The sequence below is a fragment of the Carcharhinus amblyrhynchos genome, chromosome 9, assembly GCF_965287045.1.
Source record: "Carcharhinus amblyrhynchos chromosome 9, sCarAmb.v2.hapA, whole genome shotgun sequence".
NCBI lineage: Eukaryota > Metazoa > Chordata > Chondrichthyes > Carcharhiniformes > Carcharhinidae > Carcharhinus > Carcharhinus amblyrhynchos.
Window position 1 is genome coordinate 73,075,011 of NC_137332.1, and position 23,579 is coordinate 73,098,589.

A 23,579-nucleotide genomic window follows, 5' to 3' on the forward strand; every position below is an offset into this window, starting at 1 on the left:
GCGTATGCATGATAAAATGGCATCAACATAAATATCCAGAATTCTGTTTACCTCAACTATTTCTAACCCCCTGTCCCCAGCCACACTACTTGTGAAAGTTTCAAAAACCACCATCTAATGCAGTCATGCACCTGGAGAGTGGCCATTAACAAAACCAACTGACCAAAACTTTAAATAGTGAACCTTCAGTTTTTTTTTCATGGTGAGCAGCCAATGGTGTATAGATGCTTAAAATGACTTGACTTGGGCTTTGTGGCAAATTGAAGGTAGGGAAGCCTTGATAGTCCAAACTGATGATTCTTTGTGTTAAGAAAAAACACTTTCAAATGTAATCATTTATTAGCAGATTGCATCTCTCATGCAATTATGAATAATTCATAGATTAATAAAAACCATAGGTACTTATTTTTTCCTTTCAACATTGCTGGGGTCATTTTAATTCCCTGGATCAAGTTAATTAACTCACTGGAGACCTAAACCCAGGATTATTCTGGGCTATGTAGCTCTTTACCTAAGCTCTAAACTCATGATACAACAAAAACTAAATTATTAGCAAAAGCTTGTAAACAGCCCATAAGCAATAATGTGGAATTAAGCTTTGAATCTGAGTAGTGTATATCATGGACAATATTACATACACTGAAGCTCTAGGTCAAACGTTGAGTTGGAAGCTTATGTTTGAGGGTCGAATTGCAAATGGTCTGTTAAGAGCTTGATTTTTTTTGTTAGAATTGAGAGAATGGGACGTTGTCTCTGGACTTGAATTTCCTTTGATTAAAGGAAATGAGAGCAAGAAATTGGTGACAAACAGAAAGGAATCAGTCCTTGACAGGCATGTGAATGCTAAAAGAGTGGTTTAGGGATCAAATGGGGAATCTATACATGGAGGCAAAGGATACGGCTGTTAAATGAGCACTTTGCATTAGTCTATACCAAAGAAAATGCTGTCCAAATGAAAGAGAAGGTAATTGAGGCACTAGATGAACTGGGCTTGGTAGGTGAAGTATCAGAAAAATTGGCTATTTAATAATGATCTAGTCTTCATGATTTACCAGACATCCAAGGATAGTTAAAGTGCAAGTGGAACCTGCAAAACTGTCCACACAAGTGGAACAAGTGCAAGTGGAACGTGAATAACTTGTCCATAACTGTCCAATCCTAATTACAGCAATAACGCCAGAGCACTTGAGAATTGCAGAAGTTACAACCTTGTTAGAAAGGTGTGAAGATAAACCTAGTTAGTGGGAAAGCACTTAGAAATGATATTCTGGGCTAAAAGTAACAGTTACTTTGAAAAATGTGATTTAATTTTGAACAATTAAGATTTTATCACCACGTCAGTTTAATTATATATTTGGAGTGTGATCTATTTAAAGCCCATTGAGCCAAGCTTGAAATACTGAATCTTCAGTTTTGGATTTAATTGTGAATGAAAGTCTTGTTCATTTTGTGCTTTAAAACCAGTTGCAGTCACGGAAACTATGACAGTCCAAACTGTGAGGAAGATGAAAATCTAAGTCTGCCAGGAATAAGCGAAATAATCAGGAAGTAAGTTGGATTTGATGTGTGACTCAATTCTGCTTCACCAGAATGTAATGTGAAGGGGAATTGCTGACGATTCCTGTAAGATAATGTAGGAATTTCCTCGAAGACATTCCATTGCAGTGTATTAACTGATAACAGCAATCACATAATATTTGCACCATTTCGAGAGATGCAAGAAAACTGTCAGTGCAAAACATGGTTATTAAATAGTAAGCAATTTTAATGACCAAAGTCTTGAGTTGTTTGCCCTCAGTTTAATATTCATGGACTATGCAGCAAGGATGAAATATTGGGGAAATGGATGCCCCCCACCTTCTCTCCCCTCTCTCCCCATTGCACCCATCCCCAGTCCCAATTGCCTTGGCCCTCCAGCCTTGTGGCAATGCCCTATAAACTTCCTGCAAAAGGCTGAAGGGGAAAAAGGAAATCACCATCCATTACAGCGATACATCTGCAGTGCAACCTGTTCAACAAAATGAGCTGATCCAAGTCCCAAGATGCACATTTGATTGTTTGGATTGCTTTGAACAACTAGCCACCACTGTAGATGTGTGCAACGTTTTAAAGATTTATTTTGTGATCAATTGCAGATGCGGAAACTTTGGCACTTCAAACTATGATAAACTTTTCCAGACAAGTTTTCCAGAACCGAAAGCAGGGCTCAAGAAGTAAGTTTTGATCGAACATGTAACCACCAAATGCCTCATTCAGAATGCTATGAAGTGAAATTACTGGAGAGCCAGCAGTTTCTGTAAGATTATGTGGAAACTTTTCCCATGTGGACATCTCATTGCAGCGAAGTGAGCACCATTCCAGACCATAGCAGTCCCATTAGAGAAACTGGTGGAGAGAGTTTAAAAAATATATACATCAGCACAAAATATCTGAAACTCTTGAGTTGGGTTGATTGGCTGACAATATCAAGATCTTGAGTTACTTTATCTTGGATTGACATTTTTGAACCTTGCATTAAGGGTATAATTAAGTTGGCTTCCCTCTTTCACCTTGGCTTCTCAACAATGTCCTTCAAACTTCTTGTCAATGTTCGAATAGAAAATAAATCGCCCAATTGGTGAAATCATTCATCTGAACTGTGACTTGTTCCTGGTATCCTACCTTGGTAGACTTCTCACTAAGTTCTCATTTGTCCAGCTGGTTTCTAAATTAATGCTGTCAAGTACTTTTTCCAACTGTTTGAATCATGTTAGTTGAGTCCTGCCAAGGGTATTTGACTGTAGGCAGTATCACATACAATGCTGCAGAATACATTGGCGATTGGTGGGAACGCTGTATATATTTAAAAAAATTTGACCGATACCGATTTTTGCTGAGGTCATTTTATGGCCATGGACCAAATCGTCTGTTAATTGAGTTGAGACCTGGGATTAAACGCATGGGTATTCTGGTCAATACAACTTTTCAATTAAACTCTGAGCTATTTAACAGGAAAGAAAGGAAAGGCATCAAAAAAGATTGAGTGGTGGACTTGGAGTTTGGTTTCTGTGCTCAGGCAGTAGTTCTTTTTCCTGTTTATGTCTTGCTCACTAATTTGTTTTTTTTGAGTGGAGATATTGTGTTTTGTCACTTTGATTAGTGAGAATGACCTGAAAGACCAAGGAGCAAAAAACAAATTTGCTGCGATCAAATTGAAAAGCATGTTTGTGTTGTATTATAAAGAGAATTGGTCAGTTTGGTGGAAAGACAGTTTTCTGGGAATGCTCTCTCTTGCAATGAAATAGCAAGCAATTCCAATGGGAATGCATCGACACAAAAGAAACCACTCATCAATCTCTGTACATGCTTGAAAATGGCATGCACAAAAAAACCCTCCGCTCAATCCAACTGTTGCAGTACCTACCATGCCACCCCACCAAGAGATCTGTGACCTCTTGGAATAAGCAAAAAAAAAGTTTATCAAAACCTGAGGCGTGAGGGAGGGAGAAATCCTCCAACCCCCTAACTAACTCATTTTAGATGGGGGAAGCTAATACAGGAGACTACATCTTTTCTGAATGAAGGTTACGTGGATCCTTTTATTGTACCAGGATGTGCATATACAATAATGAAACAGGAAGGGGCCAAAATATTGCTGATTCCTCATTGAGGAAAGCGTAAATCACATTAAGATAATGTGCTAGTTGGCCAGTTACTTCGGAAGTTGATCTCTACAACCATTTTTGGGTAGAGCGAGGGCAGTATGAAACTCTTGCTTTTTTTTCCCACAGAAACATGATTTTTGAACTGCTGGCATTGCATTTAGTTAAGCAAATGCCAAGAACAATTTGTATTTAAATGTCATTAATATGATGAAACATCCATGATACTTCATAGGAACACTATCGAACAAAGTTGCAAAAATAACCAAAAGCATGTTTGAAAACAGGTGTTTTAAGGAAAGTCTTTCAAGGGGCGGGGGCAGAGGTTTGTGATGGAGTTGACATTGAAAGTGCAATAAAACTCAGATGCCTCAAGACACGGAACTGGAGCAAAGTGCACAAAATCCACAAACTTGGTGATTTGCAAATGAAGCATGTGATGTGAGGAAGAAAACACCTTCCCATTGACTTGGGATGCACTGCCCGGCAGTGCGGTGGAGGCAGGTTCAATCGAGGCATTCAAGAGGGCACTGGATGATTACTTAGAAAAATATGCAGAGTTCTGTGACACTGTGTGTATTATTTGAAATATTACCTGAGATTACAATTATTTCCCGTCCTATCATGTCCTTACATTTTTCTCCAGTGTCACCACAGTCCTGAGTATTTTCAGTGTTGGCTTTCAGAAGTGACCATTCTGGGTACTGAAAAGAATGCTGTTGAGTAGTTAAATCTTAACAGAACAGAAGTTTCAGATGACTCAGTGGCAATATACTCACTTGTTAATTACGTGTTGCAAACAGGGGTTTTATTCCAGCGGAATCACAAATTAGTGCTTTGGGCCAAATTTTCTTGGCTGCAGGTACTGATTAAATCCTACCATAATGAGTCAGCAGGGTAGAGCCTCTTTAGCTCTAACTTATTCCCAACTGGGCATTTTGCTGCTGAAATAAAGTTTTATGGTTGTGATCGTTTGAGTTTCTTTCGTATATCTTTGGAGTATTAATGGTTGGATGTTTTTAATGCCTACACTATTTGATTTGAGCAATACCAGGCAAGAATTTCTTGGTGCAATAAATCATCCTGGTTTCTTTCTGTGGTCTTATTTCACTTGGAGAGCCACTGTTTCCTCAAGCGAAGGTAACTACCTGAAATATGGTTACCTTTATCAAGGTTCCATGGCTTTTTTCCCCTCTCTCTCTCTGATATATTTCTTGAACCTAATGCTGAGATTTCTGATCCTCTTGTGCATCTTGGATTTCCTTTGCCTTGCCATTGACAGCTGTGCTTTCAGCTGTTTTGACCCTAAACTCTGAAATTCCTATGCAATTGTTTAAAAACTATTATTCATCAAGGCTCAGGTAATGCAGCTGACTTCACTGACGGAATTTACTGATATTTCCAAAAATTCCAGTACTTCACTTTAAATTGATTCAGTATCCTTAAAAATTTAGGCCACCAGTTTTGGGACTGATTTGAAAGAACAGTTATCCCTGGATTTAATCTGTGATCTGAACACCGTCATACTGAAGACAGATGAAGTAAAAATCATCCCTGCAGTGCAAAATATTTCTAAGAATGAGTCATCTCATTATCGAACAGCACAAGACTATTACTGCATGTGACACAGCAAGCTACTGCCACCTCCCCCATCCACCCCCATTTTAATAAGAATGAAATTGGTTAGTCTCAGTAGAGTCTGTGCATGCGTGTAATCCACATAATATGGAATTACTGAGAACAGATGTGTGCAACTTTTAAAGGCATGTCCTTCTGTTTCAGTTAAATGGAGCAAAAAAGGTAAAGTGTCATAGTCCAGAATGACTATAGGCTGCTCTCCCTCTCAAACAATTAACCTGAAGATCCTAAGGCAAGGGACAAGATTGAGAAGATGGGGCTTTCGTGTATAATCTTAGCCAGTATGGCAATTGAACCTGTGCTGTTGGCATTGAAGCAGCTGTCCAGCTAACTGAGCTAAACCAACCTCCAGTCAGATGTAGTAAACAGTGCAGATTTATAGAAGAGTTTCCTAATGAAAAACTGATGACTTCAGTATAAATTGTATGTTATTTTAAGAAGAATGTTTCACTTTAGTCTTTACAAAAAAAACTCCTACTTTAAACTCTCCTTTGTATTCTTAATCTCATCTGGAATTCAGTCCATCTCTATTTGCTGACCCAAATATTTTCTGCTTCACCAATGCCTGAATTTGATTTTTTGAATAATTCTGATTTCTCCATGGCCTCCTATCTCTCTCATCCTTGTGAATCCCTAAAATACTTCTGGAGTTCCATGTTCCACTAAGTATGGTCTGTTGTGTATCTCAACTGGATAAATCCTTCCCCTTAAACATCTCCATCTTTCTCTTTTTAAGAAGCTCTTGGAAAAATTGTCTCCCTTGGTTTGTCTGGCTTTGTTTGATGAGCCTCAGGAGGTTGAATCAGTGAAAGTCCCCAAAGAAGAAATACCTTGGGAACACCACCACCCCTCAAAGTTCTGTTCAAAGACATGCCACATCCTGAAGTACCTTCAATCCTGGAGTGTCACTGGGTTAAAATTCAGCAGCTTGCTGCCTGATGACACCATGGGAGTACCATCAGCTAGCACACAGCAGCAGTTCAAGAAGGTGGCTCATCACCACTTGCTCTCAGCTAACTAGGGAGGTACAAAGAAATGCTGGTGTGACCCATATCAGAAGAATACATTCAAAAGCAGTCTTGATCTACAAAGTTTAAAGTTGCAGATTACTAACTTAATTTTTGCTTGATGGACAGTTACTAATTCTTCACTTGTCTAATTATTTCCAGTACTACAGTCTCAATTCTACGAGCCTGGCTAGACCAGTGCTCAGAAGACTTCCGCCAAGTTCCAAATTACACATGCCTCTGGAAGGTTATTGCCTACTTGAGGCAGATGATGCCAGGATCTGAGCTTGAGCAACAGGCACAGAATCTCCTTGATCAGTTTCAGAAGGAAGAATCAGGAGAACAGGAGCTTGACAGTAAGATATTAATTTTTGCATTGCAAAGATAAAAACTGCTTGTCAAAACAACAGAAGTAGAATGGAATTTTACTGTCTTGGTGGCCAGAAAATAGGATGAACTGTTCAAAAGTCCACTGACTTCAGCAAGGCCAGGAAATTCTACTGGGGTGGGTGGGTGGTGGTTGCAAATATTTTATTGTGATTGCAAATACTACCGTGAAGCTTATTTTAATTTCATCTTTCAAAGCTTATTTATGCCATACACATGAAATAACATCAGAATTATAGACCTCCAATCCCTCTACAACCCCTTTTTCCTTCCTTCCTTCCCACTGTCCCAAAACCAGAACAATATCAGAGCTCTCTGTTCCTTCCTTGAATGGAAACCCATCCACTACCTTACCATACCTGAGCAAGCCTGTCCTGATTCTGAACAACTTCTCCTTCAACTCCATTCACTTTCTCCAAATAATTAACTGTGTGGGTCCTAGCTGTGACTGCATTTTTCTTTTTGCAAGACCAAGTGGAACATTCATTTTTCCAGTCCTACGTGGGGCCCTCCCTTATCTCATTTTTCTTGTATGTTGATGACTGCTCTAGCCATGATATGGGAAATTTAATTGACCTTGTTTTTGAATTCCACCCTTCCCTCACCTTCACCAGGTCCATTTCTGATTCTTCCTTCCCTTGATTTTTCTCAGTTTCTGGATTCAGCCTGTCAATTAATATTTGCCACAACTACATTGACTACATTTTTTGCACTGCTTTCTACATCGAACATAGAACAATACAGCACGGTGCAGGCCCTTTGGCCCTTGATGTTGTACCGAGGTTTGTCAAGATCAAGCTACCCCACTTCCTATCGTTCTGGTGTGCTCCATGTGCCTATCAAGTAACTGCTTGAAAGTTCCTGAAGTGTCCAACTCCACTATCACAGCAGGCAGTCCCATTCCACACCCCAACCCCTGAGTAAAGAACCGACCTCGGGCATCCCTCCTATATCTCCCACCATGAACCTTTTATAGTCATGCCCCCTAATAACAGTTACATCCACCCGAGGAAATAGTCTCTAAATGTCCACTCTATCTACTTCCCTCATCATCTTATAAACCTCTTGTCGCCTCTCATCCTCCTCCGCTCGAAAGAGAGAAGCCCCAGCTCCGTCAACCTTTCCTCATAAGACCTACCCTCCAAACCAGATAGCATCCTGTAAATCTCCTCTGCAGTCTCTCCAATGCTTCCACATCCTCATAGTGAGGTGACCAGAACTGCACACAATATTGCAAATGCAGTCTCACCAAGGTCCTGTACAGTTGTAGCATAACCCTGTGACTCTTAAATTCTAACCCCTGTTAATAAATGCTAACACACTATAGGCCTTCTTCACGGCTCTATCCACTTGAGTGGCAACCTTCAGAGACCTATGGATATGAACCCCAAGATCTCTGTTCTTCCACATTCCTCAGAACCCTGCCGTTGACCCTGTAATCCACATTCAAATTTGTCCTACCAAAATGAATCACCTCGCACTTATTAGGGTTAAACTCCACCTGCCAGTTGAGAGTTGGAACCAGCACATTCACCTTTGGCCAAATGGTTGACCTGTGTTTCACTTTGAAACATCTTCATAAACATACTTTGACAAATGCCAGTTAAACTACTCTACAGCTCAATGGTAACTCAAAAGATAAAGGTTTTCAGTCTCTCTGAAAGATAAAACGTTTAAATATACACTGGATTGTAATGGAATTAATGAAATTGGGACAATGATATTTTAAAGATTATCAGATCTTTAAAAAAAACACTATTAACAAATTGTAATCACCAACGTGCAAGACATGTTGTTACAGCAACACCGTTTTACCCACAGATACTCCAATTGAGTATTCTGCCAGGTTGAGAGAATCATTTCCGAATGATGTGGTGTTGTGAATTAGTTTATTTATGTGTATTGTTTACAGCTTTTCACATTACTGGCATTCTTAAGTAAACTAATTCAGAACATCTGCTAACCACAGGTTCATGCAGAGTTATGCCCAGTGGTTTTGGAGTTCATTTGGGTTTCCTTTCGCATTTTTTGGAAATTGTTTCTGAATTCTGAATTTATAATTAAGCTAAGCTTGTTTAAAAATGAATCAGAGTTGAGTGTTGTGCTGACATTGACTGGAAGAGGGTCTTTTTTTTTGTTGTGGTGCCAGATACTTATTTTCCATTTCAGTCTTGACCTTTTGTAAAGCCTGTATCTGTCAAAGTATCGGAAAGGCTTTTCCAGAACTTGCAGTGTTTCTGGAAAGGACTCTGAAATGTTTCCCTCTCCTTCTCTAACCCCAATCTTTTCCTGCCCCCTCCTTGCACTACCAATTTGAGGCGTTATGATTACAGAATACACAAGCACAAGATATACATCATGCAACCTTAAGAGGAAGATGTACTATGATCTGATTTTTGCCTGGCAGCATTTATTGTGACCTATCGGCAATTTCTTCTAGCTGTTGCTATCAATGGTATCTTTATTAAATTCTGTGACTGGCTCTAAGACAAAGTTATGAAATAAGAACATACTAAGTGTGGTGGAAGATTTATTCAGACACAGACTAGCTTCCCATCTATAAGGACTGCTTGGTGGGATCACATCAATAAATATTTTCTTGCTACTCAAGTGCTCTCCATTAAGAGACTTTGACTGTAACATTGTTGAAGATTAATTTCACTGAATCTAGATTTTAAAAATACAGCTGTAAGAACATTTTAGTAAAAAGTCTGATAACACCAGGTTTCAGTCCAATCGATTTATTTGATAGTAAACTCACTAGCTTTCGGGTTAGCCCCTTCGTCAGGTGAATGGAGAGTTCTGAGGCCAGAAAACGAAGGGGCTAACCTGAAAGCTAGTGAGTTTACTATCAAATAAATCGGTTGGACTGAAACCTGGTGTTGTCAGACTTTTTACTGTGTTTACCCCAGTCCAACGCCGGCGTATCCACATCATGAGAACATTTTAGACCAGTGCTAGATTTCTAATTGTGCATATTTGAGAAGTGTATTGTTTTTAGAAATTTTAGTTAAGTGCCATGAACTTTGGGCACAAAATAAATGTCTCCTTTCAATTGTACAGGTAGTAACTATGGAAACATCACTTTCCAACTGGGAGAGGAAGGGGATGTAGAGATAGAGGGAGTTGACGAGAAACAGGACATCCTCTCCTTCCCGTCAGACATTGTTGCAGAGCAGCTGACATACATGGATGCTGTGAGTAAACGTGAACTTGGGGCCGTTCTGTGGGAATAGTTGCCCATTACGCTGCGTGTGATGTTTTGGATGGCAGTCAGTGATCCAATCTCTCTTCACGTCATTAGCAGTCACTATAACTGAGTTCACACACAATGCAGTGTCTAAGACACCAGAACATGTTTGACATGTGACCTCAGTAACAAGGTTGGAGTGTCTTTCAATGAAAACTTCAACAGCTGCCTTTGTTTTGCTGAAGGTGAAAGTCATGTGAAACAAGTAGCCTTGGGAGTGACTGAAAACCCCTTTCTTATTAACATCTACTGTTAGACTTCTATGCATTGTGTAATAGTATTGCAGGAGTAAAGCTGCAATGTTTACAGCTGGCATAAAAATGGTAACAAATATGAGCAGGCCAGTGCATTTTCCTTTTTAGTTTTCAGATAAAGACTGATGCAAGCCTGGCTTGCATGGAGAAAGCTTGGCACACTTTTCATGGTGTATAGCAGTCAAAGTGCAACCAGTCCACTCGATTATCCTAGAGAGTTACAGCTTGGAAACAGGCCCTTCAGCCCAATTTGTCCATGCCACCCAGTTTTTAACCATTAAGCTCGTCCCAATCGCCCATGTTTGGCCCATATCCCACTCTACCAGACTTATCCATGTAACTACCTCTGGCAGCTGGTTCCAGATGCCCACCACACTGTGGAGGGGTGGGGGGAGAGGGAAATTGCCCCTGTAGACCCATTTGTATCTCTCCCTTCTCACCTTGAACCGATGCCCTCTAGTTTTAGTCTTCCCAACTTTGGAAAAAGATGTTGACTATCTACCTTATCTGTGCCCCTCTGTTTTATAAACCGCTAAGGTCACCCAAAGCCTCCTATGCTCCAGGTAAACAAAGTCCCAGCTTCTCCTTGTAATTCAAACCATAATGTCCCAGTACCATCCTAGTCAATCTTTTTTACACTTTTTTTTTCCTAGTTTAATAGTATCCTTTCTATAATAATAGGGTGACCAGAACTGTACACAGTATTCCAAGTATGTCATGTACAAGTCCCAACTGCTGTATTCAGTGTTATCATTTATGACGAGACCAATTTAACATATGCTATTGGAGGGTACAAATAGGCTGTAAAATTAGTCTTTTGCCCAATCCCATCTTGACAAGTTAAGTTAAAATTGCAACCTATAGTTGTCTCAAAATAAAATGTTTTAGAAATCTGTTTAATTGAAATGCCTAGTCTATGCAGGACATCTTACTTCTTTAGAATATTGGGAAAGGGCAGCTGTTTAACAGTAAAACATTGTATCTATTGACTTCCTTTAGTCCAGATCAATTATCCTCCTCTCCAAACATCACTGGATCCAGGGAATAAAGTACATGCTGCTTTAGCACCCTGAACCCACCCACCCTACTTCAACTACATGCTGCCTCTTTGGCAATATGATCTGCAGACATGGAAGTTAGCTTCTACAGGTACTTTGATGCCTAACTCTACCTCTCTGTCATTTTTCTTGACCTTTCGCCTTGTCATTTGCATTGTTAGAGTGGCAGTTTATTCAGTTGTGCATGAACAAGCCATAAATTTCCCAGCATTGATCATGGAGGAGAATGAAGGCATAGTCCATCTTCAGCTGGCACTAGAAACTGCATGCTTTCCCAGTCACTATCTCTGATTAAAAACAAACTGTCTACAGCATGCAGAAGTGTCACTTTTAACCCCATTGCACAAAGAATTCAGTTCAATTCTAATACTGCCTGCTTTTGATCATAGAACAACCAATCTTCCACTGAAGCCATTGTTCATGCCTTTCATTTCCATATCCAAAACTCTTCAGGAGCTCCTCCAAAACTCTCGACACTGTATCCTATCAGCACAAATTCACCACTTCTCCAACTCTCGTATTTTCTGCCTATATTCCATGCTTGCATTTCCTCCCCAAATCGTTTCTGCCTCTTCCTGCTATGGCCTTTCTTAAAACATACATCTTTGGCTAAGGTTTTGGTCAACCTTCCTAATATTGCCCCTTGTTTCTGGCTATGTCTTGAATCCCATCTCCATATGATTGAGTAATATAGTTGTAGCTGTTGTGATTCACTCTCACCTTTTAATTTGAAGATCTTGTTAGGTGTTACCAAATATTTTAATTAGTGTATGACAGGCTCTTGTAAAGTAGATAATCTGGTCAAAAATAATCTATCACTCACTTATGGGGTAGAAATTTGTCTCAGGTGATTGGGCAAATTGTGTGGTATTGGATTAGCCACTCATTATATACACACCATCCAATGTTAGCAGGCAGCTGAACAGATCCTGCATGTTTCACTCCATTAATGCACTCCTGTATCTGTGAGAATTATACACTGTCACTGTCTAACCTTTGTATTTTAGTTTTAAATGTACAAAGCAGTGAAGCTGGTTGACCTTTATCTGGGCAAGTTCTGTTTGCACTTTAGTGTTCAAAAGGTCTATGGTAGTAAAAACATCTTTAGTATTCATTTTTATTTTTGATCAGTACCTGTTCAAGAACGTGGTCCCCCATCATTGCCTGGGATACATCTGGTCCCAATGGGACAAGAAGGGAAACAAACATCTAGCACTTACAGTCCAGGCGACCATCACCCAATTCAATCTTGTCACTAAGTGTGTCATCAGTACCATATTAAAGGATCTCCAGTCGAAACCACAGCAGAGGGCTAAAATAATTGACAAGTGGATTCACATTGCTCAGGTATGACATTGTCTATCGATCTCTATGCAAAAGGCAAAATCCCACAAGGATGTGGAAGGCAGCATGCAAGCAATTTGGGTTGGGTGTTAACAAGTACAGAAAACCTCATGGATAGTGGGTGAGGGAGGAGCAGTGAGGTAGGTTCTTGAGGAAGAAAAGTTGATTGCTTCTGTAGAATGTTGAATCATGGCAATCATAATTCCCACAGTGAGTTTGGAAGCTGAAATCAGTATAATTTGCTTTTGTAAACAAAACCCAGTATGTGCTGAACATTGTATCCTTTGGCTGCAAATAACAGAGTAAGCTGAGTAAGCAGCCCCTTCTTAATTTGCAGTACCTATTACAGAAGCTCGGCAGTGGGAATTATGACTGATTTAATTTCTCCTGCTTCCTTTTGTAGAGCCAAGTGTATGGTGGGCACTGCTGCTGCTATCCTAGTTGAGATCAGCTGACTTGGATATCAACAATTTTATTTTAGTCAAAATGTAGCCAATAAAAATGTACTCAATTTTCTGATTTATATGCTTTTCTTTATCTTGTGCTGCCTGTACTACCCTTTTTGCACTTTTGTTAGAAGTTACAATATTTTGTCACCAATTCATCAGCCTAAGAAAATGGGCAGAGGCTTCCCCTCTCCTCTTCCCTTCCCTTCCCTCCCCTCTTTCCTCTCCCCTCCCCCTCTTCCCCTCTCCCCTTCCTCCCCGCCTCTTCCCTTCCCCCTCCCCCTCTTCCTCTGAAACACACCATCTGACCACAGCTGAAGAGATTGTAGTGGAGGAAAAATAAGGGAGTAACAAGCGTGAAGTGTGACAATGTTTTTCCGTAATCTGTTTTTGCTGCTGTTATTTTCACAGCTGAACTTCTGTTGATACCTCAGGTTCTGTTCTTATCAGCAAATGGGAGCTGCTGTTACTTACACAGAACTCCTTTGTTTTCCAACAGGAATGTAGGATCTTGAAGAATTTTTCATCTCTGTATGCGATTGTGTCTGCAATGCAGTCAACTCAAATATTCAAGTTGAAGAAGACTTGGGCATTAGTATCAAAGTAAGCTCCTTTTCCAATGTCGCTGTGAAATATTTCTGATAAACATACAGTACTGGATAGCAAGTTCTACGTGTGTCAATAAGACTACCAGAGGTACTTGCTGTGCACTCCTAACAATTGGCTAATTGTCAGAATCGTTCTTCCTTTGGCTAGCACCAGGGACCTGGGTTCAATTTAGGCCTTGAGTGACTGTGGAGTTTGCACATTCTGTGGCTGCATGGTTTTTCCCCTTGGTGTCCAGTGGGACTAACAGGGTAAATCCATGGAGTTAGGACCTAGATTAGATTGTTATTGGTGCAGGTTGGATGGGCTGAATGGCCTCCTTCTGCACTGTAGGAATTCCGATTCTTAATAAAGCTGTTCACCTTGAACTTTAAATTATTGTGCTCCCAAACTGATCTACTCTTAGATATAACCTGCCTCAATTCTCCCAAAATGATGCTGTGCCAGCCATATAAGATGGTGGATAAAAGCAAATTCCTGTGGATGCTGGAATCTGAAAAGAGCTGAACATTCAAAGGGTCATCTGGACTCAAAACGTCAGCTCTTTTCTCCCCTGAGATTTTCCAGCATTTTTCTCTTTTATGATTTTGTACAGAATGCTGGAAGTATGGAAAAGACAGTCTTTTATCTCCTGAGGAAGTGCAATAAATCTCTAAGAGCATACACCTGTAATTTTTATCTCTGTGCTGCAGACAATTTAATCCTGTTTGCATTTTTGAGTTTCTTGACAGTTTCTCTTGCTGCCAATAATATTTGCCAAAGGATAGCTAATCCAATTCATTAACATTAAATTCTGTAAAACTCCCAAAATGCTCATCATTCTCCACTGTCTTTGTTACCTGTTTGTAGATGTCGGAGTCCTTGGCAGCCATTAGTTAATCTCCTTCTACTCCCTCATGAGTAATTTGTCTCATTCTCTTGACTAGGCACAGTACTTCAATGTTTGACGAGCTTTCAGGTATATTCTCCAATGAAAATAACTCTCTGACAAATAGAGACCTGCTAATGAAGGTAAGATGTTGCATGTGGCCCAATGGATCTATTTTAGTGAGCTGTTCAATGATTTAAAATAAATAATAAATAGTATCTATAATGAGTTAAACTGGCTGCTGACTACATGTGAATGTTGTCAACCGATGAAGCAATAAGTGTACTAGGTGGTCTGGTTTGGCTTAAGCATTCAAAGCCTGTCGGATGCTAACTTTTTAAATAAACATTTAATGTGGGTATGCTGTCAAGAATACAACCTGAGTATATCTTAGAAATTTGAACTTGAAGTATAAAGTGAGACTTGTGCCAATGATTTTTTGTTTTGTGCACTGAGGGCATGTAATTAAAACCCAAAGTGGAAGAGTTACAGATTCGATTGGTTCCCCTAAGTATTTATTTGTTAAATTATCACCTGTTTTTCTTGTTTGTCCTCTATAATAAGAACTAGTTGTTGCATGAGAACTGGGGCATATTTGTAATCCGATTGCTTTATTTGTTGAATATTTCAGACTGTAATGATCTAATTTCATATAGTTTGTATCAAAACAGACACCAATCACAGCATCTGGAAACATTGTGCTTTTTTTTTGTTTTAAGAGAGCCATGTACTCCAGGAATACTGAAGTACCGAAATTTTATACATCGAAATTTACAGTGATGAAGGGGTCACTCATCCCATTGTGTCCATACTGGCTGATTAGTAGCCGTCAGTCTAATCTCACTTCCCAGCTCTTGATCCGTAATTTTGATAGTTGTACATCCAAGTAGTTAGAGGATCTCTTGTCACTACCAGTGAGTTCCCAAACCCTGCCATTATTATTAGTACCATAGGAATATCCACCCTTGTGGTTTCTAGTAAATCCTGATCTTTATTTGGTTCTGCATTGGTTCTTAATGTATTCTAACAAAGTCTTTGGGTTTCTTTGATTTACTTGCCAATATCTTGATGCCCCCTCTTTACTTTCTTAATTTCTCTTTAATATCACCTCTACACTTTTTACTCCTCCTAAGTTCTTCATAGTACTGAGCCTTTGGTATCTGTCAAGAGCTTCCTTTTCTTTCTTCTCCTAAGCCTCTTGACATCCAGGGACTCTGGATTTGTTAGTCCACCTTTTTTGACGGGAATATTTGACCTAAACTCTTGGTATCTCTTCCTTGCCTGCCTCCCATTGAGAGCTAAGACCAGTTGAATAACAACTCCTTTTCTCTGATGTGCTTATCAAGAATATTGGATGGTTGTTAATGATTTTGCCAGGATTTTTTTGAAAGTTCTCGAAGACAGCCAAGTATATCCTCCACCCAGAAAAAAAGCCCAACTCGGAATGTGCATCCACCATGTTTTGGATATGGCTTGCAACACCTAACTCTCAGTATCTGAGAAGGACCAAAATGCAATCAGTCAAATTGAGGGGTTTGACAGGATTGCCTGTTTTAATATGTGTTTGACATGATTTTGCAATGCCATGCTGTGGTAGTACAAAGTTGATGTGACTATTTATTGACTTGCTAGATTTTGGCAGTGTGACAATAATTCAGTTCATCTGAATGGATTTTGCCTTTTCTAAAAGAACATGATTCAGCTCGAGCACATGTTGTTGCACTTCTAGGAATTGCAGCTACATTCTTCTCCTTCTACCCTTTTCACCACCGTGCCTGTTTTTAGTGCTTGGCTCCATGAGGAGCATTTTTATTTCCCCACTTTCAGGCACTCCCTTTCAAACATGTCTTCTTCGATTTGAATTACTGTCCAATAGGATGGGACGCAGTAAATCTATGCTAATATTGTAACAATCAACACTGATACTTGTGTTTTGAAGAAAATGATGATCTCATAAAGCATTTGTCCATCTCTGGGGGACTGTATCCCCCAAATTAGATACAGATTTTATCTTGAAGTGCTTCCAAAGTTGTTTTTTACTTGATTAAGCTGATTGGCCTAGTAAATGAACATAGAACACTACAGCACAAACAGACCCTTCGGCCCACAAGTTGTGCTGATCATATCCCTACCTACCAGGCCTATCTATAACCCTCAATCCCATTAAATCCCATGTACTCATCCAGAAGTCTCTTAAAAGACCCCAGCGAGTTTGCCTTCACCACCACCAACGGCAGCCAATTCCACTTACTCACCACCCTCTGAGTGAAAAACTTATCCCTGATATCTCCTCTCTACCTACTCCCCCATACCTTAAAGCTGCGTCCTCTCATAGCGACCATTTCAGCCCAGGGAAATAGCCTCTGAGAATCCACCCTCTCGATACCTCTCAACATCTTATAAATCTCTATCAGGTCGCCTCTCATTCTTCGTCTCTCCAGGGAGAAAAGACCCAGCTCCCTCAACCTATCCTCATAAGGCATGCCACCAAATCCAGTCAACATCCTTGTAAATCTCCTCTGCACCCTTTCAATAGCTTCCACATCCTTATTGTAGTGAGGCGACCAGAACTGCGCACAGTACTCCAAGTGGGGTCTGACAAGGGTCTTATAAAGTTGCAGCATTATCTCCCGACTCCTAAACTCAATCCCTCGATTAATGAAGGCGAGTACACCATACTCCTTCTTGACCACATCTTCACCTGTGAGGCCGATTTAAGAGTCCTACGAACCCGGACCCCAAGGTCGTTCTGGTCCTGTACACTGCTAAGAGTCCTACCCTTGATATTATATTCCTTCATCCCGTTGGACCTGCCAAAATGGACCACTACACATTTATCCGTGAAGTCCACCTGCCACTTCTGCGCGCAGTCTTGCATCCTATCTATGTCTCGCTGCAACTTCTGACATCCCTCCAGACTATCCACAACACCACCAACCTTCGTGTCGTCGGCAAACTTACCAACCCATCCCTCCACTTCCTCATCCAGGTCATTTATGAAAATGACACACGGCAAGGCTCCTAGAACAGATCCCTGGGCACTCCACTGGATTTGATTTTGCTTCTCCCTGTCGTGGAATTTTCCTGCATATTTTCAGTTGAACAATTGGGCTGAATGGTCAACATAGTAGTCAAGAATAAGGCACAATCCCAAAATTCATAATTTGTGGGCTGCAGCAAGTTTTCAGTCTGTCTTGTGCTGTTTTAAAAAATATTAACACACTCCAACGTTGTCTGTACATACAATAGAACATCCTGGCATATTTATCATCATTTGGGTATCAAGAAGCCATTGTTTCTCGCTATTGCCATAAGCTCCCTCCTTTGCTCAGACTGAACTGGACAGTGGAAAAACTTTGGCTTTCTGTTTTATGTATCATGTGTCATTTTAGATCTAAATTGTTCCACATTTAAGATGATCCAAAGCTAGTATGGACAGCATCTTCCTCATGGTCTAGACGGTAAAGGCAGTATTCTGACTCAATCACTTCTGAGTGTACTGATGTTCACAAGGGTAGAAATTGGGGCTCCCATTTGGTCACCTATTTTAGGATAAGGAAGGAAGAACTAAATTCCATGCAGAAATAGGTAATTAGGGTCAGCTCAAGTCTGTTAGGCTGAATGGATTAGTTCTGGGGATGGATGTATAATCCTGTGAAAGATCATGCAGGTCAATGCACTGGATTGGAAGAATGAGATGGAATCTCAGTGAAATGCAAGATTCAGGATTTGGCAGGAAATCTATACACAGAAGAGCTGTGAACACTTGGTTGAAGATCAATAGATTTTGAATTCAGGAAATCAAGGGAGATAAGAATCAAGCCAAAAAGTGGAGTTGAAGACGGTCACTTATTAACTTACTGAATGGTGGGAGCTGTAGGGTCTACTCTAGTTGTTACTTGAGTTCTTTTGAATCTCCTTCTGCGCGATAAAATAACAAAACTAGTTGGCACTGCTGATAGCTGACCATTAACTCCTGCTGGAAAGCTGCATATCTGATCATTATTTAAGGATTCAATTGATCTCAGCTGTAGTGCCTTTTGATAGAATAAGACACCAATGATCATCCTCCAGGTCACCATATGAAGACAAGTTCCAGCCATGAATTTCTGGTAACAAAGGAGAAAAAGAAAATAAAGTGATGGAGGATAATATAATGTTTTGCCTGCCCTTACAATTAAGTGAACTGCTTATAATTTGGTGTTAGGAGAGGCAAATGTTGTATTTGACCAATGCTGTTTATGTTTATTACTGTTTTGTACATAATTACTTATCACTTGAGTGTTCACCATTAGCAAGAATGGGTAATCTATTTATAAGCCCTGATGTGTGAGAGAATTCCCAACCTTCAAGTGATTGATATTGATCAACTCAACATGGGAGATCCAGTTCTAGCTTTCTATTCCATGGTATAATCTGTAATTAAATAGACTCGCATGTTCGAGTCGCAAGCTGATTTAGTTGCATACTAAAGGGAATGGTTTTAAGTATGGATAGTATGTTTGGGAAATGTGACATGCATTTAAAATGGATTAAACAATTTTGCTCCTCTTTTATAGGGTGTGATGCAGGGAACTGTGCCCTACCTGGGGACTTTCTTAACTGATCTAATTCTATTGGACACTGCTCTTCCAGATTATATTGATGTAAGTCTCTTTACGACATGTTGTGATTTCTTCTTTGCTATGATTACAGTTGTCGTGCAAGTTGCTTGGAGATGGGAACCAAAGTGACAATAAAAGAATTAATGAGACTAATGAATGGAGCACATTAAAGACAGTACATGCATGGCTTTGATTTGATGCTTTGTACTATGAATCAATCACTTGGTGATTTGCATGCAGCTTATTCACAAAGCAGCCAGTTGAGTGTAGCCCGATTTATTTGTAGCCTGAAAATGTTATATAAATTGCACACTTTTTATTTGCGCAGTTAAGATTCTGTTAATTGAACATTGTTTTCCATTGCATTCTAAACTTTAAGTTTATTAATGTCACAAATAGGCTGACATTAATACGGCAATAAAGTTACTGTAAAAATCCCCCAATCGCCACACTCTGGCACCTGTTCGGTTACCCTGAGGGAGAATTTAACATGACCCAAGCAGCTAACCAACACGTCTTTCAGATTCTGAGAGAAAACCAGAGCACCTGGAGGACACCCATGCAGAGAGGGGGAGAACATGCAGACTCCCCACAGTGACCCAAGCTGGGAATTAAACCCAGGTCCCTGTTGCTATGAGACAGCAGCGCTTGCCACTATCTCCCCTAGCTTGCCTACTTGTATAATAAACTTGGTGTTTACAAATTTGACTGTAGTAGAGGATTCTGTATAATTTTGCAAAATAATGCTCAGTGCAATGCATTTATTTGTGTTGTACACATGATTGAGTTTTGCTACATTTTAATTTCTTTAATTATGTTCTTATGTTCTTATAATTTGGAACCAGGTTTACAGGACTTGGATTTCACTCCTAAGAATCCTTTCAAGTTCACAATCTTGTAGTGTGATCTGACCTTTCTACAAGTCAAGTTAATTTTTGCTGTTCTTGTTTGTCTCATATAGAATGGTTTGATCAACTTTGAGAAGAGACAGAAGGTTAGTATAAATTATTGCACCGAGCAAAACTTCAACAGTTGTATTTGGGGGGGATGGGGAACATGCCTCTGTTATTGGCTTTGGAAGCGGGAATCCAAAACTCCAGATCTGAAACATAAAAGTCACTAAAAATTGGATGAAGAAGGAACTTGGCATGGTTGTCTTTCCAGGAAAGCGAAATGCATGGAAAAGAAATAAGAGAATGTTTGGAGTCTGATGAAGACAGGAGAGGTGTAAACACCAGCGCACAACCGGTTGGGCCAAATAGCCTATGTCTGTGCTGTTAATTTGAGTAGAAGTCTCAGGTCAAAGTCCAACCGGTTTATTTGATAGTAAACCCACAAGCTTTCGGGGTTTGTCCCTTCGTCATGTGGGTAGAGAGTTCTGGTCTCAAACAGAGCGTATAAAAGGCACGCACAGTTTACAGAATACTGATCAGAATGCGAGTCTTTACAGCTAACCTGCTATTCAAGTCTTAAAGATGCAGACAATGTGAGTGGAGATAGCATAAGGCATAGTTAAAGAGACGTGTATTGTCTCCAGACAGGACTGTAAGTGAGATGTTGCAAGTTCATGCAAGTCATGGGGGTTACAGGTAGTGCGACATGAACCCAAGATCCCGATTGAGGCCGTCCTCATGTGTGTGGAACTTGGCTATCAGTCTCTGCTCAGCGATTCTGTCATAAGAGCATAAGAACATAAGAAATAGGAGCAGGAGTAGGCCGTCTAGCCCTTCGAGCCTGCCCCGCCATTCAATAAGATCATGGCTGATCTGTCGTGGCTCAGTTCCACATTCCCGCCCTCTCCCCATAACCCTTAATCCCTTCTCTTATCAAAAACCCATCAACCCGCATCTTAAAAATATTTAGCGAGGTAGCCTCCACCACTTCAACGGGCAGAGAATTCCAGAGATTCACCACCCTTTGACTGAAGAAGTTCTTCCTCAACTCCGTTCTAAACCGCCCCCCCTTTATCTTGAGGCTGTGCCCCCTAGTCCTACTGTCCTTTCTGAGTGGGAAGAGTCTGTCCACCTCTATCCTATCCATCCCATTCATCATCTCATATGTCTCAATGAGATCTCCCCTCATTCTTCTAAACTCTAACGAGTACAATTCTAGTTTATTCAGCCTCTCCTCATAGCTCAACCCCCTCAACTCCGGCATCAGCCTAGTAAACCTCCTCTGCACTCCCTCCAAGGCCAAAATATCCTTGCGTAAGTACGGCGCCCAAAACTGCACACAGTACTCCAGCTGTGGCCTCACCAATGCCCTATACAGCCGCAGCAAGACCTCCCTACTTTTATATTCAATCCCCCTCGCTATGAAGGCCAGCATCCCATTTGCCTTCCTGACCACCTGCTGCACCTGCAAGCTGGGTTTTTGCGACTCATGCACAAGGACCCCGAGGTCCCTCTGCACCGTCGCCTGCTGCAGTTTTTCGCCACGTAAGTAATAATCCTTCCTACCATTATTCCTACCAAAGTGGACCACCTCGCACTTGCCAACATTAAATTCCATTTGCCAGTTCCTGGCCCATTCACCCAGCCTTTCTAGATCCTTCTGCAGACTCTCCACACCCTCCGCACAATTTGCCGTTCCACCAATCTTGGTGTCATCAGCAAATTTCGACACCGTACACTTGGTTCCCTCCTCCAAATCATCTATATAAATGGTAAATAGCTGAGGCCCCAGCACCGACCCCTGGGGCACTCCACTAATCACCAACTGCCAATCCGAATAGCACTCATTGACCCCCACTCTCTGCCTCCTATTTGACAACCAATCCTCTATCCACGCTAACACCCTACCCCCAATTCCATGTCCCCTGACCTTCTGTAATAACCTCTTGTGAGGTACCTTGTCAAACGCCTTCTGAAAATCAAGAAAGACCACATCCACCGGCTCTCCTCTATCCACCGCCCTAGACACATCCTCGTAGAATTCCAGTAAATTTGTCAGACACGACTTCCCCTTAATGAAACCATGCTGTGTCTGCTCTATCAAGCAATTCCCCTCAAGATGCCTCGCTATTTCCTCCTTGATGACGGATTCTAATATTTTACCTACAACAGACGTTAAACTAACCGGCCTATAATTCCCTGCCTTTTGCCTGGCACCCTTCTTAAACAACGGCGTAACATTAGCCGTTTTCCAATCTTCCAGCACTTCCCCGGAATCCAGCGACATCTGGAAAATAACCACCAAGGCATCCATTATCACCTCCGCCATTTCTTTCAGAACCCTCGGATGCATTCCATCCGGTCCTGGGGACTTGTCTACAATCAGCCCCTCCAGTCTGTCGAGCACCGCCTCGCTAGTAACAGTAATGTCATTGAGACCCTCCAGTCCTACCACCTTTCCATCTCTAACACCCGGCAAATTATTCACGTCTTCCTCTGTGAAGACCGAAACAAAAAAGTTATTCAAGACCTCAGCCATATCCCCATCCCCTACCACTAAGTCCCCCTTCTCATCCTCTAAGGGTCCAACGTTCACCCTAGCCTGCCTCTTCCTTTTTATATATTTATAAAAACTCTTGCTATCCTTTTTTATATTAAGCGCTAGCCCAGCTTCATAGTTTATCCTACCCTTCTTTATCAACTTCTTTGTCAATCTTTGTTGACATTTAAACCTCTCCCAATCCTCTTCTCACCCACTACTCTTAGCTACTCTAAACGCCTCCGCTTTTAATTTAACACTTTCCTTCACCTCCTTCATTATCCACGGCTTATTACCTCTCCTCCTACTGTCCTTTTTGACCATCGGAATAAATTTCTGCTGAGCACCAAGAAAGATCTCCTTAAAGATCCTCCACTGCTCCTCAGCAGACCTACCTTCCAACGCGGTCCCCCAGTCCACATTCGCCAATTCTTCTCTCATCCTACCGTACTCCCCTCTGTTCAAACAAAGGACGCGTGTCCGGGAACCCACTTTCTCCTCCTCCATCTGCACCAGAAACTCCACCATACAATGATCACTCTCCCCAAGAGGATCCTTCACCACAAGGTCCCTAATTCTACCTGCCTCATTACATAACACCAGATCTAAGATAGCTCGCTCCCTCGTTGGCTCCAACACACACTGTTCAAGGAAACTATCCCGGCAGCATTCCAATAACTCCTCCTCGAGTCCACCGCGTCCAACATGGGTCGACCAATCAATATGCAGATTGAAATCCCCCATAATTACGGCCGTCCCATTCCTGCATGTGTTGTGTGTCGTGAAGGCCGCCTTAGAGAATGCTTACCCGAAGATCAGAGGCTAAATGCCTGTGACCGCTGAAGTGTTTACCAACAGGAAGGGAACAGTCTTGCCTAGTGATCGTCCAGCAATGTTCATTCATCCATTTTTGTAGTGTCTGCATGGTCTCCCCAGTGTACCATACTTCGGGACATCCTTTCTGCGGGGTATTAGGTAGACAACATTGGCCGAGTTGCAAGAATATGTGCTGTGTACCTGGTGGATGGTGTTCTCACGTGAGAT

General features: G+C 41.0%; 1 protein-coding gene across 1 annotated transcript in view; it reads left to right on the forward strand.

The window, feature by feature from the left end:
• The window catches only part of LOC145348586 (ral guanine nucleotide dissociation stimulator-like 1), an 82,683-nt gene that overhangs the window by 44,563 nt on the left and 14,541 nt on the right, over nucleotides 1-23,579 (forward strand). Inside the window, exons 10-18 of the mRNA XM_080196774.1 lie at nucleotides 1,471-1,548; nucleotides 2,136-2,213; nucleotides 6,449-6,642; nucleotides 9,737-9,870; nucleotides 12,367-12,582; nucleotides 13,525-13,628; nucleotides 14,558-14,642; nucleotides 19,059-19,145; nucleotides 20,065-20,097. Coding sequence (XP_080052900.1) covers nucleotides 1,471-1,548; nucleotides 2,136-2,213; nucleotides 6,449-6,642; nucleotides 9,737-9,870; nucleotides 12,367-12,582; nucleotides 13,525-13,628; nucleotides 14,558-14,642; nucleotides 19,059-19,145; nucleotides 20,065-20,097 — 1,009 coding nt within the window. The remainder of the gene's footprint in view (nucleotides 1-1,470; nucleotides 1,549-2,135; nucleotides 2,214-6,448; nucleotides 6,643-9,736; nucleotides 9,871-12,366; nucleotides 12,583-13,524; nucleotides 13,629-14,557; nucleotides 14,643-19,058; nucleotides 19,146-20,064; nucleotides 20,098-23,579) is intronic.